The sequence below is a fragment of the Schistocerca serialis genome, chromosome 3, assembly GCF_023864345.2.
Source record: "Schistocerca serialis cubense isolate TAMUIC-IGC-003099 chromosome 3, iqSchSeri2.2, whole genome shotgun sequence".
In the NCBI taxonomy this organism is placed as follows: Eukaryota; Metazoa; Arthropoda; class Insecta; order Orthoptera; family Acrididae; genus Schistocerca; species Schistocerca serialis.
Window position 1 is genome coordinate 338,116,006 of NC_064640.1, and position 17,681 is coordinate 338,133,686.

Genomic DNA, 17,681 nt, shown 5'->3' on the forward strand with positions numbered 1-17,681 from the left:
GGCTTCTGCGTCGTCGTCAGCCTCCGACGCTCCTTCAGAGAAGCTCTCCCAGCCCTCTCACCCTAAGGGCAGATGCGAGAAGAAGGAACGGGATGTGTCCAAGAAGGACGTTCCGGCGGTTTCAGTGCCGCCTGCTGTACATAGTCCTGGCTCCGGGGATGAGGTGGAGATCCTCACCTCTGCCGCGGATCTCGCCCTCACGGAACCCTTGGGGGCCTTTCCTATGGCCTCAGCTGACTCTCCCCCGGTGGCAGCAGTTGGCTCTGAGGCGCCGTCTGCCTCTTAGTCGCCTTCACGCCCTCCCAGTCCCTTACTGCTTCCATTCTCCAGTGGAATTGCGGCGGTTATTTCCGCCACCTGCCTGAGCTCCGGATGCTTCTGAGTGCTTCCCCTGTTCTCTGCATTGCTCTGCAGGAAACTTGGTTTTCAGCAATGCGGACCCCCGCCCTTCATGGTTATCAGGGATACTATAAGAACCGTGCTGCCTGTCAACGAGCATCAGGTGGAGTTTGCCTCTTTGTTCACCACTCTGTCTGTAGCTCGCCAGTACACCTTCTGACGCCTTTAGAGGCAGTCGCTGTCAGGGTTGAGCTCTCACCAGCTATTACTGTTTGCTCTGTTTACATTCCTCTGGATGGGGAGCTCCCCCGACATGTCTTGGCTGCGCTGCTGGCTCAGCTCCCGCCACCATTGCTGCTTCTGGGCGATTTCAATGCCCACAACCCTCTATGGGGTGGGACTGTCTCCGATGACCGCGGTCGTGCCGTGGAGCATGTGTTGGCTCAGCTCGACCTTAGCCTCTTGAACACCGGTGCTCCCACGCATTTCAGTGTGGCCCATGGCTCGTTCTCGGCCATCGATCTCTCTCTTTGCAGCCCCGGACTTGTCCCATCCCTCCACTGGAGGGTGCCTCCTGACCTGTGTGGTAGTGACCATTTTCCCATCTATTTGTCACTGCCCCAGTGTCATTCTTCTGGGCGCCTGCCCCGCTGGGCTCTCCACAGGGCTGACTGGCCGGCTTTTACTTCCGCTGCAACCATTGAGTCTCCCCCACAGGGTGACATTGACGAGGTGGTCCGTGTCTTAACCACGTCAATCATTTCGGCGGCCGAGGTTGCCATCCCCCGCTCTTCTGGACTCCCTCGGACGAAGGCTGTCCCCTGGTGGTCGCCGGAGATTGCTGAGGCTATTCGCGACCATAGGCGGGCTCTCCAGCGTCATAGGCGGCACCCGTCTCTAGAGGCCCTCATCGCCTTTAAGAGGCTCCGTGCCTTGGCCCGTCGTCTTATCGCACGGCGTAAGCAGGAGTGCTGGGAGAGGTATGTCTCATCCTTTGGCTCCCGTGTCTCCCCCTCGCTCTTGTGGTCCCGGATCCGGCGGATTTATGGATACCAGACCCCTATGGGTGTCCCTGGGATCTCCTTGGATGGCGCTGTCTGCACAGACACTGCCACCATTGCTGAACACCTTGCTGCGCATATTGCTCAGAGCTGTGCGACTGCCACTTATCCCCCCGCCTTTCGCTCTCTAAAGGAGCGAGCCGAGCAGACACCGTTATCATTCCACACGCGTCGTTCTGAAAAATACAATGCTCCTTTCAGCGAGAGGGAATTCCTCGCTGCCCTCGCCGACTGCCCTGATACGGCACCAGGACCAGACTGCATCCACACACAGATGCTGAAGCATCTCTCCCGGGACTGCCAGAGACACATCCTCTTTTGTCCCCATCTTGAAGCCCGGTGCGGACCCACTGGCGGTGGACAGCTATCGTCCCATTACCCTCACCAACGTTTTGTGCAAATTGCTCGGACGTATGGTGGGGCGGCGTTTGTGTTGTGTCCTTGAGTCGCGCGGTCTCCTCGCTCCATCCCAGGGTGGCTTCCGTCGGGGCCGGTCTGCTGCGGCCAATTTGGTGCAGCTGGAATCTGCTATCCATACGGCCTTTGCCCGACGTCAGCATCTCGTTCTGTATTGTTTGATCTGCGGAAGGCGTATGACACCACATGGAGGCATCACATCCTTGCTACGTTGCATGAGTGGGGTCTTCATGGTCAGCTCCCGGCTTTTCTTCAAACCTTTTTATTGCGCCACTCTTTCCGGGTGCAAGTGGGTGCCGCCTCTAGTTCATCTTATATACAGGAAAATGGGGTCCCGCAGGGCTCGATGTTGAGCGTCTCCTTATTTCTAGTGGCCATTAATGGTCTGGCTGCAGCCGTGGGGTCGTCGGTGTCTCCTTCTTTGTATGCCGACGACTTCTTCATCTCATTTAGCTCCACGACTACGGGAGTCGCCGAACGCAGGCTGCAAGTAGCCGTTCGCAAGGCAGCATCATGGGCTCTGACTCATGGTTTTCAGTTCTCTGCAGCCAAAACTCAAGTTATGCACTTCTGCAGGCGTCGGACGGTTCACCCTCATCCTGAACTTACCTCGACGGCCACCTGTTTGACGTGGTGGACACTTGCCGCTTCTTAGGACTCATCTTTGATGCCCGGCTCACATGGGTTCCTCATATTACTCAGCTGAAGCAAAAGTGCTGGCGACACCTCAACGCCCTCCTCTGCCTGAGTCACACCTCTTGGGGTGCGGATCGCTGCACGCTGTTGCGATTATACAGAGCCCTTGTGCAGTCCAGGCTTGATTATGGGAGCCTGGCCTATGGGTCTGCATCACCCTCAGTGTTGAAGTTGTTAGACCCCATACACCACTGTGGGGTTTGGCTTGCAACTGGCGCTTTTCATGCGAGCCCCGTGGATAGTCTACTGGTGGAGGCCGGGGTTCCCCCGCTGCGGATTCGCCGCCATCGACTGCTCGCTGACTATGCTGTCCACGTGCATTGCTCGCCGGGCCATCCCAATCGTCACCTGCTTTTCCGTGCCATGGTCCTCCATCTGCCCGAACGGCGACCTAGGTCTGGGCTTTCCATAGCTGTCCGCGTCCAGTCCCTGCTGTCGGAACTGGGGTCATTCCCTCTTCTGCCTCCCTACCGGCTCCGTGCACCTACGCCTCCCTGGTGTTTGCCCCGGCCGTCCGTCCGTCTGGACTTGGCACTGGGACCCAAGGAGTCGGTTTTGCCTGTGGCCCTCTGTCGCCGTTTTCTTGTGCTCCTCGCCTCCTTTCCGGGCTGTGAGACTGTCTACACTGATGGTTCCCTGGTTGATGGTCGCACTGCCTACGCTTTTGCTCACACTGCCCATGTTGAACAGCGCTCCTTGCCGGCTGGCTGCAGTATTTTTACTGCAGAGCTGGTGGCCATATTGCGTGCTCTTGAGCATATGCGTTCCTGCTCAGGTACGTCCATCTTCATCTGCAGTGACTCCCTGAGCAGCCTCCAGGCCATCGACCGCTGCTATACCTCTTCTCCTCTGGTGTCCTCTATTCAGGAGTCTGTTTTCGCCATTACCTGCTCTGGTCGTTCGGTGGTCTTTGTTTGGACGCCAGGTCATGTTGGCATCCCGGGGAACGAACGTGTCAACAGGCTGGCCAAAGGGGCGATCGACGGGCAGCTTTGGAAACCAGCCTCCCGGCTCGCGATCAGCAGCTGGTGTTGCACCGTAAGGTGCTTGGGATGTGGACTGCTGAGTGGCGTGGCATGACATCCCCGAATAAACTGCGGGCTGTGAAGGAGACGACCGATGTGTGGCGCTCCTCCCTGCGGGCTTCTCGCAGGGACTCTGTCATCCTGTGTCGGCTGCGCATAGGCCATAGCTTCGTGACGCACGGTCATATTTTGCGTCAGGAGGATCCCCCCCTGTGTCGGTGTGGATTCCGGCTGACGGTCGCCCACATTTTGCTGGAGTGTCCCCGACTGCACACCCTCCGGCAGTCTTTTAATCTTCCGGGCACTTTGCCTCTGGTTTTATGTGATGATGCCTCCATGGCTGACAACGTTTTACATTTTATCCGTGGCAGTCTTTTTTATGGTTCTATTTAGGGAGGTCCTGCACCTTTCCCTTTCTGTGTCTTTTGTCCTCGCGTCTCTCACTCTTTGTTGCTGTTTTGGTGTGTCGTCGGATGGTTGACTCTTTCCCTTTTCTTTGTTCTTGTGGTCAGTCAACCAGTCTCTGGGCATCTTATTTTCTTCTGTTCCTTTCTGTCGGGTGTTCCTCTGTACTCTTCTTCTCTGTAGTGTTTGTTGCTGCAATTGTGTTCTTTTAGCGCCTGTGGGGCGTCTCCTCCCCCCTTTGGTTTTTACCTGCTTCGCCGATTTTCGGCTCGCCTGTTTTTGGAATGGGGGACTGATGACCTTCGCTGTTTAGTCCCCCTTAAACATCCCGACAACCACCACCACCACCTCCACCCATGTTCTATGTTTTTGCGAAAGCAGAACTGACACATAATCATAGTGAAGTGATACCTGATGTTCCTCAAGGGATTGTTATATGCCCTCTGCTGTTTCTAATGCTTTTTCTGATCCATATAAATGGCTTAGACAATATGAGCAGTCCTCTTAGATTTCTTGCAAATTATGCTGTCGTTTACCAGTCCAAGAAGTGACATCATAACCTCATCTCAGCTGCTTCAATCTCTCATTCATCTCCTTTTCTTAGGATCCAGTTTTCACTACCGTATTAGGAGCTTGCATACCTATGAATTTACGATTATGAACAACTTAAATTGGAATGATCACATAGGGAATGTTGTGAGGAAGGCAAGGCATACCAAAGACTGTGTTTTATTGGCAGAATACTTAAAATTTACAACAGGTCTAATAAAGAGACTCCCTATGCTATGCTTGTCTGTCCTATACTGAAGTACGGTATGGGTACCTTATCCACTTAGGACTGACAAAGACCATCGAAAAAGTTCAAGGAAGGGCAGCTCATTTTATTTTAGCATGAAATAGGGTAGAGTGTGTCATGAATATGATACACGAGTTGGGGTGGCATTCTTTTAGTTGCAGTGCGTCTTTTCATGAAATATCAACCATTTTAAAAGTTCTGTATGATTGTGAACCCCAAAAACGAGAAGTAAATGAGGAAGTTCAGGCCCAACCTTAACTGGTACTTTAAGCAACCGCAGCTCAAAACAGCTGCCAGCTGAAGCTGCCACATTAAAGTGTCCACATTATACCAATTTGAACAATAGCTAGCAGACAAATGTATGTGTTTCTTTGTTGTAAGATGTTAGGTTCAATGGCTGAGTCCTACATTACAATCACACAGTGTGGATCTTATACCAGACCATTGGTGTGGTATCAAAGCATTGAGTGCACTGATATGTTGTAGTGTTTTTGTACATTTTATTTTAGAAACACATTCTTATGCACATTATCTTTCCAGATTGGGCTTTGTCAAATGATGTGTAATATCAGTAATCAAAAACTGGTTACATTTATGATTCTAATATGCAGAAACTGAAGCTATTTCAAATTATCTCATATAAAATAGTTCATCTGGATACAATTTGCTATGAAGTAGCATTTATTACCCTCTGCCACGCACTTCAGAGTACTTTTCTGAGTATGGCTGTAAATGTAATTTCGCATGTTGTGACAAAGTTCACATCTGTATTTGCAGTTATCACAAGTGCAAATATTTCAGGTCCCTAATCATTGTGCTGTAATAGTAAGTAACCAATGCTTGTTATCCTGTATTAAAAAAAATTGCTTGTTAGTTCTTAGATTATAAAGAAAATTGAATTCTGTCATTGTGAACTGACCCGTGTTCCCATTACTTCAAGGAAAACGTGTTCTACTCATGATTGAACTGGAGGATCCAAAAGAGGATGCATGCCATTCCAGACACATTCTTCACCTCACTCAATAGTGGAAAAATTGTTTGGGTTTCATTTGTGTCTATGCCCTGGGAGCTTTTTTAACATGTTTTTTTAAATATTTTTTATACTTTTTTTAATAGTGATGAAATATGTTCCAAGTATCACATACTTTCTAACTGCAGTACATAGCAACCTTGTGAAAAAAAATCATTGTTATATAATATAACAAGCATCCCTTTGTAATGTATTTAGATATTAAGGCCATTAGCTATCTCATGAGTTGATTTCACAAATTTTAATTTTTCAACAGAGTATGAAGTTAATACAAACAAGACGTGTTTTGTAATTCACATGGTATAAATTATTTAAATGTTTCAGAGTTATTTTAGTTTCATGTACTTTACCATTCTTTTTTGTATATTTTAATAAGCTGCTAACATTCCATCCTCTGTGAAACTGTATCAAGGAAAGAAAGAAAAAGAAACAATGGATTTTAGACATATCCTTTCATCTTGGAACATGATCTTTCAGTCTGCATGTGGGACCATATGGGCACATGGCAACTGAAAGGAAAATCTTATCCTATGGCGGAAACAGATGAACTGGATTAAGACTTTGGAAAGCTTTTATTTTTTTGTAGGGGTGTTTGATATTGAAAGTGTTCTATCGAGTATTCTGAAGACTATGAGAAAGTTTTTTTACAACATAAAAATACTTTAGGATTAATGGAGATCATGCATCAATAAGCAGAAGTGCTGAGTTGTCAGTAGGCACACACAAAAGGAAGAGAACTTGTAGCTTTGCTTTTGGAGTTACCCTTTGACAACAGGAGATGACAACAGGAGACACACACACACACACACACACACACACACACACACACACACACACACACACCTCCCTAAATGGTACCAGCTAGACTGACAGTCCCAATGCTGTTTTGTGGGAGGTGGACTGGTCTGTGTGGGGTTATTGTCAGGTGGGGTGGCTAGAGGGAAAGAGCAACCCTCTCCCTCTATGCACCCCACCCCACCCACTTCTGCATCTTAGTGAGTGATCTCCTTTAATCCCAAAGTATTCAAATTCTACAAAAACTTCCCTACCAAATTTTTACAGTGTGTGCAATTTAATCTCTCTTTCATAAGAGTGTCTCAAAATACAATAAATTTTGTATTTGCTAGACACTGTTGTACCTGTGGCAATTGGTCTACAACATAAGTAATGAAATTATCACTGAGATGACATGGGGCCGAAAACAGCCAGTAAAAAAAGAAAAAAAAATCCTACCCTATGACAGAAATAGTTGAATTCAATTCAGATTTTTGAAAGGTTTTCTTCTTTTGTAAAAGTGTTTGATATTGAAAGTGCTCTATCCAGTATTCTGAAGACTGTGAGAAACAATTTCACAATGTACAAATACTATGGTATCAAAGGAGACCATTCAACAAAAAGCAGAAGCGTTGAGCTGTCAATAGACACACACAAAAGGAAGAAATCTTCTAGCTTTTGGAGTTATCCTTTGACAGCCTAAAGGAAAATATGCACACACTCCTACACACGCCTACACTCCTAAATGGTGCTGGTTAGAGTGACAGTGCCAATGCTATTTTGCGGCAGGTGGATTGGTTGTGGTGGGCGGTAGTGTCAGGTGGGGTGGGTAGAAGGAGAGTGTGTCCCGCCTCCCTCTCCCTCTACGGAACCCACCCCACTGCATCTGCTTTTTGGTGAGTGGTCTCCTTTAATCCTAAAGTATTTAATTTCTACAAGAACTTTCCTACCAAATTTTTACAATGTGTGCAATTTAATCTCTCTTTCATAAGAATGTCTCAAAATACAATAAATTTTGTATTTGCTAGACACTGTTGTACCTGTGGCAATTGGTCTAGAACGTAAGTAATGAAATTATCACTGAGATGACATGGGGCCGAAAACAGCCAGTAAAAAAAGAAAAAAATCCTACCCTATGACGGAAATAGTTGAATTCAATTCAGATTTTTGAAAGGTTTTATTCTTTTGTAGAAGTGTTTGATATTGAAAGTGCTCCATCCAATATTCTGGAGACTGTGAGAAACAGTTTCACAATGTAGAAATACTATGGGATGAAAGGAGACCATGAAGTGTTGAGCTGTCAATAGACACACACAAAAGGAAGAAAACTTCTAGCTTTTGGAGTTATCCTTTGACAGCCTAAAGGAAAATACGCACACATGCCTACAGTCCTAAATGGTGCCAGTTAGAGTGACAGTGCCAATGCTCTTTTGTGGCAGGTGGACTGGTTGTGTTGGGCAGTAGTGTCAGGTGGGGTGGGTAGAAGGAGAGTGTGTCCCGCCTCCCTCTCCCTCTACGGAACCCACCCCACTGCTTCTGCTTTTTGGTGAGTAGTCTCCTTTAATCCTAAAGTATTCAAATTCTACAAAAACTTTCCTACAAAATTTTTACAATGTGTGCAATTTAATCTCTTTCATAAGAGTGTCTCAAAATACAATAAATTTTGTATTTGCTAGACACTGTTGTACCTGTGGCAATTGGTCTACAACATAAGTAATGAAATTATCACTGAGATGACATGGGGCCGAAAACAGCCAGTAAAAAAAGAAAAAAAAATCCTACCCTATGACGGAAATAGTTGAATTCAATTCAGATTTTTGAAAGGTTTTATTCTTTTGTAGAAGTCTTTGATATTGAAAGTGCTCTATCCAGTATTCTGAAGACTGTGAGAAACAATTTCACAACGTGCAAATACTATGGGATGAAAGGAGACCATTCAACAAAAAGCTGTCAATAGACACACACAAAAGGAAGAAAACTTTTAGCTTCTGGTGTTATCCTTTGACAGCCTAAAGAAAAATACACACACACACACACACACACACACACACACACACACCTACACTCTTGAATGGTGCCGGTTAGAGTGACAGTGTCAGTGCTATTTTGCGGCAGGTGGACTGGTTGTGGTGGGCGGTAGTGTCAGGTGGGGTGGGTAGAAGGAGAGTGTGTCCCACCTACCTCTCCCTCTACAGAACCCACCCCACTGCTTCTACTTTTTGGTGAGTGGTCTCCTTTAATCGCAAAGTATTTACATAGTTCGAATGAGATGCACTCCCACTTCCATTGCCATGCCAGTTCATGTACCTGCATCATCTCCCCACCCCCCCTCTCAATCCCTCACTCCCCCCCCCCCCTCCTCTCTCTCTCTCTCTCTCTCTCTCTCTCTCTCTCTCTCTCTCTCTCTCTCCAACACACTTTCTATTGTCTCCTAATTTAGTTTTAAGCCTTTTGTTTTATGCAGCGATATTGCTGCCAAAGTCATTGTACAAATATGTATTGCTTTAATTTTGTTACGTTTACATCGTTCCAGTTTTGTAATGGTGTCAGTGATTGTGAATAACTGTTCCGAATCTCTCATTACTTAGACAAAACATAAACATAACATCAGCTGTGTTGCTCTGAAAGTGATAAAAGTACAGTCTTGAACTATGTGATAGGTATGCTGGAAATTTGTGCTTCAAAACTTTGAGGAGATATTTATCCCAACATAAGCAAATCAGTAGTATTAAGTGGCAAGTACTTTCTGACACAGCCTTTTGTGTTTTCAAAGACAGTAAGTTGTGCAGAATGGCAATTTTGAAATTTCAGTACCAGAAAGTCTCTTTTTGTCAAATTATAAGTAGATAGTTACATATATGTTGTTTTGACTTGTATTCCCGCACAAAATACTTGTTGGAAGACTATTGCCTACTGCCATCTTTTTCCTTTCCATGGACAAACCATTTTCACGGCTGTTACAATAAAGCTTTAATGTAAAGCACTGTGGAGCATATATTTTAGTGTTAATGTAATTATGAAAATTTATGTAAAAATATTTTTCTGTCATTAATTTTCACAAGCCTGTATGTCCAGTGAAGTAAAGAATAAATGTTTTGTGTGGATGATATGTGACTCTTTAAAAATAGAATTACAAATAGACACCTGTGTGATTAAAGTTGGCACTGTAAAATGAAGCACACATCTACAGTAAGTATAATGTGATCGCAGGCAGTAGTTGTTTTACACACTTTTGTAAGCAAGCTGAGTTTAATTACAAATTATCTAACCCCCCCCCCCCCTTTCCCACATTAAAACACACAAAATAATTTGCATTTAAGTTTTTCCAAGAGCAGTCATGAAACAGTTTATTTCCTCTATTAATCCATATCAAAGAGTGTGTTACAGTAAACCTAACTATAATGTAGAAATGAAGGAACAATATTAAGACACAAACATCAGCATTAAAATGGCAAAAATCAGTTAGAACAATTCTTTGGACCAAGTGTAATCAGTAATCAGTAATGTTCAAATAGATTTTAACTGAATTACTACTGCTGTCTAGTGTGAGTTATTAGATTTCTGAAAAAACTGTCCAAAAAGGCCATTCATGAACTACAGTGAATCCTCCATTCTGTTTTCAAACTTCCAGGCAAACTAAAACTGTATGCCAGACCGGAAGTCAAACCTGAAACCATGCCTTTTGCATATATATTATATTAAAATACATATCTCAATAATGGATTACAGAATTTAAAGACTTTTGGAGCTGTTGATATCGAGTGATGTTTTTCCGATAGCTAGTAGTTAGCCCCAATGCAGCTCTTGGAAATACTGGCAACTCTATGTATAAGGGGTGGGGAGGTGTGGCTACTATGGAGTACAGCTCTTCTAGGTGTCCCGAAGATTCACTTAAGTCAATGTAAGGGCGTCCTCCCAGCCTCCACATGATTTTCATGTCTCATTGTTTACAACAAAAGGCAATAAACAGAGTGACCAAACCTTGGCTATCGAATCCCTTTCTGTGTATATCTTTATTACGCTTTGCTGAGTCATTAACCAACTTTAATATTAATGTTTTGATAGTGCTGAAGATAGTTTTTTTTGTTTTTGGTGTTGGCAATTCTACCTGCTGTGGGAAAGTCATTGTAAATGTCTCGCTAGAGTGCACCAGAATACAGTAACATGATACCACGTACTGAGAGCTTCACAAATGATTAGAGGAAGTAAGTGCATGAAACATCTTCCATTACTTTTGCTTGCTAAAAATTTCTTGCTTGTTGACAGCATTTGCAGGATAAAGTGTGTTACTCACAACTTTCTTTTTGTGAGTGTACTGTGCCTGAGTCCTTGTGAGTTTTATTTTATTGCAAATAAGTGTAGTATGCCGTGAGTCTGAAAACAGCACAGTATGAATTCAGTGTGTGATTTATTTGGCAAAAATTTGGAACATGAACTTAGGGTGAAAGTAAAGGAACTTTGTGCTCCAAACCCCAAAATAAACATCAATCAAGAATAAAAATAATGTACATCCAGGCAAAGGTATATACTTAACTTTAATGAAGCAATGTACCTGTACGGTAACATACTTGAACATATTTAGTGGGACTGATGATCTCAGCAGTTTGGTCCCTTAGGAGTTCACACAGCATGTTTAGCCACTGACATGACATTTCCCAGGACTTGATCACAACAGACTTGGCAACAAAAGACACATTTTGGAGAAATTTTTAATGTGGTGCATCAATTAAACTGCATATTTTCATAATATTCAAGTGAAACTACAAAAGTTAACAAATGCAGCATGTTAATTTCATAAATACTTAAATCGATGTGGAGGGGGAGGGGGAGGGGGGGGGGGGGGGCACTCTGCCTCTTGCAGCGAGTCACTGCACAGGATCCTTGATGTCTTGGTACATCACTATTTCATCACACAAACTCATAAACACCGCGAATTGAACACACTCAACAAACATTAAATGTCTTGTAGCTTGGAACTGAAAATGTGATAACATACACTGTACTAAATCAGTATATATATATATATATATATATATATATATATATATATATATATATACTGTATATGTGTGGATGGATATGTGTGTGTGTGCGAGTGTATACCCGTCCTTTTTTCCCCCTAAGGTAAGTCTTTCCGCTCCCGGGATTGGAATGACTCCTTACCCTCTCCCCTTAAAACCCACATCCTTTCGTCTTTCCCTCTCCTTCCCTCTTTCCTGATGAGGCAACAGTTTGTTGCGAAAGCTTGAATTTTATGTGTGTCTTTGTGTTTGTTTGTTTGTGTGTCTGTCGACCTGCCAGCACTTTCATTTGGTAAGTCACATCATCTTTGTTTAGATATATATATATATATATATATATATATATATATATACACACACACACACACACACACACACACACACTTAAACACCTGTATCTTAAGAATAATGTGCAAACAACTATAGAAATAAGAACCCATCCATAAGATGTGCTACATGCTGATGGGGTGGATTGATGCTGATGCTAAAGCTTTTAGTGAGCAACCTCTGGAATACCCATGGCATCCCAGTTGTATACAGCTTGTCAAACCATGAGGAGTTGTATTTGGGAAGAAATTTATTTCTCCAGCAACATGTAGGACCAAAATAGCTCACACTTATCTAAACCAAGAAAGCTCCAGTGGGTCAGATGGACCACTAACATCCAGCCAACTAAAAGAGCTTGACAAGCAAGTCCTCCAGAAGAATCATTATCTATCAGTAAAAATGTAAATACTATCCTATGTGTACAAAAATGTCTTTATTGTGAGAATAGAGAGAGTATATTCAACAAAGTGTCATCTTTTTATATTCATAAAGTACTATAATGTGCCACTGTGTCACTAAAATAAGTGAAACAGAATAGAAATGACTGCAGCTAAACAACCTGATCGGCTGAATTCTCTGTTGTGGTGGAAAAACATAATTCTCTCTCTCTCTCTCTCTCTCTCTCTCTCTCTCTCTCTCTCTCTCTCATGGATGCGTGTGTGTGTGTCACTTGCAGCCGAGAGTCTCTGGTGGACAAAATACTCTTTATATGTCTCTGCACTGGCTCCAGACAGCAGTTCAGTCTGTACATGTCAACTAGTCTGTACCTGTACCTGTCAGTCTGTACCCATCAACCCTTCTGTTCCTGTCACTGTCTCTACTAGCTATTTGATTGCACACATCTCTAGTCTGTGTCTACAATGTACAATGCCACTCCATGATCTAATAAACTGTTTATTTATGTGTAACCACACTTCACATGTTGTTCCTTCCATGGCAGGTGTTCCTGCTATCTCTTGCCAGTGGGCAAGAGATAGCAGGAAGTGCCTGCATCAGAATGTGGAAGGTGCCTATGTCATTGCTGGAGGCACCTGCGGCAGGATGAGAGGCACCTGTGTAGGTCCACAAGGTGCCTGCATTAGGTAGAAGGTGCCTGCATTGGTGCTAGAGGTGCCTGTGTCAGTGCAGGAGGCAATTTCATTGGTGCCTGCGGAGGTGTGGAGGCGCCTAGCAGAGGTGAGAGGTGCTTATTATGATGATACAGAAAGTGTTGACAGCTGAACTGTTGTTTGTGTGTGGGTGGTCTGTCAGTGGCCACAATCTGAGTGGTGTGCTGCCACAGCAAACTGCAGTGCCAGTAGATGCTAATGTGGAAGCAAAATTCATAAAAAGAGATGAGACAAAAGACCACTGTAAAAGGGAGGCCTATGACAGAAACAATGTATGACAGTGCCGTGAGCGACATGTCTACTGCACTAGAGGGACAAGAAACAACATAAAGAAACATGGAGGGCATCAAATGTCGAACAGTGCAAAGTGTTCACCGATTAACTACTTTGTTGGCCCCAAGACAGAGCCCTGAACTTGGAGCTGGCATAGGATGAAGGCACTAGGAAATATCTCGTGCGAGCAGAAAAAAACAGCAAACTACTGAAGTCATTGTTGAAATGGGGGCTAACAGACACAAGGAAAAAAGGATGCCAATGAACAGAAGAGGAAAGCCAGTCCAGAAATGGATGCAAACGGATAGAACAGGGAAGATGTTCCTGAAAAAGAAGCTAACCTTCCAGAACGGGAAAAGGAGGCCATACAAAATCATACCAGTATCTGTGCTTGATTCCCAAAATGCAGAGAAGTTGTGGCAGAGTCATCATTCAGAAGCTTGCCAAACTTGAAAAGCAATTACTTTAAGTCACAGCCATGTGTCAGATACTTGCCAGTCTGCAGCAGTGTCATCAGATGATGGTACACTGTGATGGTACAAAGTGGTCAAAGATGTACGAAGTAGTCGTTGATGTAGAAGCATATGAAAGTTAGACACAACACCTCTCATAGGTGAAAAAGAGACCTGTCAACAACTTGTGTTGTGCAGTGGACAACAAGAGCGAAAACAATCACGAGATGGAAAACATGAGAGTAACAGACTCGTTGCCAAATTGTGTTGTGGTGTGGGTTTGCAATGATAATTGTAATTACGTGAAATACACAGTTACATGTCACAGAGCGACATTGTACAGAACAGATACAGACCAGTGCAGACATGTTGATGCATACAGACTGGTTGACAGGTACGGACTGACATGTACACACTGTCAGGCACAGATTGCTGGCTGGAGCCAGTGCACAGATACATAAAGAGCATTTTGCTCACCAGGTTCTGCTGGCTCTCGGCTGCATTGAGATGCTGGACCATGATCTGTAAGCCCTAGTTGGGGCCTGGAACCAAACAGTGCACTACTCAAACTGCATGATGTGTGCCACAGTAGTAGCAATGAGGGTGTGGTAATGGCCGGTTTACTACAATAGATCATGTTTGTAAAAAAGCCAGTACAAATATAAGACTGCAACAAAGTAAACACACATTATGCAATCAATGTCTCATCACAAAAATGTTCTTGCCCTTCTCACTCTCCCACAAATCAAGACACTCTCTAGTAGTAAGGACCGCCATCTGTGTTCTTATGTGTGTGTAGTTTCAGCTTGAGCTCACAGCAGTAAATATTATAGAGGAAATCAGTTTGTGCTTGGATACTATCACTCAACAACCCAGTCATATTGGCAGGAGACCTGAATTGCCGTGTGGACACCCCTTCATGGAAAATGACAGATTTCATGAACTACTTGGAAGAAGAAGGCTTTGCACTTGTCATAACAAAGCAACCCACACTTATTTCTGTCATAACGGTGCACACACAACTGACCTCGTAATTGTGAACTCCAAATTTAAACCACTAGAACAACACATCATCCTGGAAATGGAAAGGAAACACCTACCAGTGGAAACATCACTACAACTAGAGAACACGGTAAAAAAGAGGCCAAAAAATCTAATCAAGCTAAGCAGTTAGGCAGACATATCAGCACGGGGCAGTGTCGACACCAGTACAATAACAACATTGCTACAAGGAGAGAATCTCAATGAAGCAGCATCATGGATAGATGGACTCATCCTGAAGACAATTCACACAGTAGACATCGCAAAATGGAAAGCTGAACTGTGGCTCAATAAGGAATGTTATGAAGTTAGACAGAAAGCCATCAATGCCATACATATAGCCAGAAGAACTCAATCACAAGATGACTGGGACCACTATGGTAAGCTGATGAGAGAGTATAGAACCAAGATTAAGGAAGTGCAAAGGATATTCTGGGAGGGAGAGGAAAAACGTCTAATAGAATCAGCGAGACAGAGAGCGTACAATGCTCTTCGGCTAAAGCAACCAAAATTCCCAGGGAACATCCCAATGGAAGTGTAGGAAAGACATTTAAGCTCAGTCCTTCAGGTTAATGACACATGCCCACTGGCAAGAAGCCCCACAGCGACTCCAGCCCCTATGCAAGAGATGGAATTTTTCACAGAAAAAGAAATAATCCATACAACTATTAGCATGAAGAGCAATAAAGCATGTGGCCCAGACAATATCTAAACTGAGCACCTGAAAACTATGCTCCATGTACTAGTGATTCCATTCACAGTGCACCTCAATGAGTGCCTGAAACAGGGAATTGTACCAGATCAGTGGAAACATTCAAAGGTGATAATACTGTAAAAGGGAAAAGGTAACACAGCTGACCCAAATGCGCACAGGGGTATTGCACTAGAGAACGCCCTATTCAAGATCTTTACAACACTACTGTGCAAGCGTCTTAGAGATACTATCGATGAGAAACCCCCCAATTCACAGTTTGGTTTCAGATGTGGGAGATCAACGACAAAAGCTGTACACTGCCTACAAACCAATATAGAAATGGATTTAGCGAACCGAGGGGAAAAGCTTCATGCAATTTTCATAGACTACACCAAGGCATTTGACACAATACATACATTCTAATGAAAAACCTGGAAACCGCTTTAGGTCCAAGACATTATCTGTTGCCAGTCATTAGAGGTCTTCTCATTAACAACTGGATGGAAATACATGATGGTATCGATAAGTCCAGCCTGATACAGCAAAGAGGTGGAGTGTTGCAAGGAGACCCACTGAGCCCCTTACTCTTAATCTTAGCTATGGCAGACACCATTGAAAAAATAAAATCCGACAATGTAAATCTACTAATGTATGCAGACGACATGGCATTAACCGCAGTTTCTGAGGATGATCTGCAGTAAACCTTCAACCAGTTAGTGTACTGGGTACGAAAAAAACGACCTATCCTTGAATGAAGAGAAGACAGTCTCCATGACCTTCTAACGTCAGTTACCAGTTTTATGTACATAGGAGTTACCCTTCACTCACAGGCAACAGTATTCACATGCCACATAAACTAGAGAGCCAGCTCCGCAACGAGAGCCATAAATGATATTGTCACGTAGAAGACATTCTCAATGGAGAGAAGTCTTCCGAAGTAAGAATGATTTCAGGTGTGCCGTAGGGGAGTGTCATAAGACCATTGCTATTCACAATATATATAAATGACCTTGTGGATAACATCGGTAGTTCACTGAGGCGTTTTGTGGATGATGCTGTAGTATATCAAGAGGTTGTAACGATGGAAAATTGTACTGAAATGCAGGAGGATCTGCAACGAATTGATGCATGGTGCAGGGAATGGCAATTGAATCTCAATGCAGACAAGTGTAATGTGCTGTGAATACATAGAAAGAAAGATCCTTTATCATTTAGCTACAATATAGCAGGTGAGAAACTGGAAGCAGTTAATTCCATAAATTCACTGGAAGAATCCTAAGGAAATGCAATCTGAAACAAAGGAAGTAGGTTACAGTACACTTGTTTGCCTACTGCTTGAATACTGCTCACCAGTGTGGGATCTGTACCAGATACGGTTGATAGAAGAGATAGAGAAGATCCAACGGAGAGCAGCATGCTTCGTTACAGGATCATTTAATAATTGCAAAAGCATTACAGAGATGACAGATAAACTCCAGTAGAATACTCTGCAAGAGAGATGCTCAGTAGCTCGGTACGGGCTTCTGTTGAAGTTTCGAGAACATACCTTCACCGAGGAGTCAAGCAGTATATTGCTCCTTCCTACACATACCTCGCTGTGGTGTCACCGCCAGACACCACACTTGCTAGGTGGTAGCCTTTAAATCGGCCGCGGTCCGCTAGTATACGACGGACCCGCGTGTCGCCACTGTCAGTGATTGCAGACCGAGCGCCGCCACACGGCAGGTCTAGAGACACTTCCTAGCACTCGCCCCAGTTGCACAGCCGACTTTGCTAGAGATGGTTCACTGACAAATTACGCTCTCATTTGCCGAGACGATAGTTAGCATAGCCTTCAGCTACGTCATTTGCTACAACCTAGCAAGGCGCCATTACCATTTGCTATTTATCTTGTGATGCATGTACCGTCAGACCGATGTTCACCAATTATGAATTAAAGTTAAGTATTCCATCAGCTACGTACTTTATTTGCTACTATAAATTCCCTTAATGTTCCAGACCTCACGCCAGCCTGCGTGAGCTTAACGCGTGCCTTTCGGCTACCAATCATAGTGGCTTGGCTGTTTTGCCAAGTCACAACAAATTGGCGACGAGGATGGGATTTCCGGCGACGCCGACGCACACTATTTGTGGGACGAACACAATCACTGTTAGAGAGAGTAGCACTGGGCGGAGTGGAATTTACTACATGAATTTCCATGGGCGAAGGGTCACGAGCCCG

The 17,681-nt window shown here is 44.2% G+C and overlaps 1 protein-coding gene across 1 annotated transcript in view; it reads left to right on the forward strand.

Annotated features, from left to right (window-relative positions):
* Positions 1-9,652, forward strand: part of LOC126470143 (zinc finger protein 277) — a 146,489-nt gene extending 136,837 nt beyond the window's left edge. The window contains exon 9 of the mRNA XM_050097757.1: positions 5,680-9,652. Within this exon, the coding sequence (XP_049953714.1) occupies positions 5,680-5,704 (25 nt within the window). The 3' untranslated portion in view covers positions 5,705-9,652. The remainder of the gene's footprint in view (positions 1-5,679) is intronic.
* Positions 9,653-17,681: the final 8,029 nt, after the last annotated feature.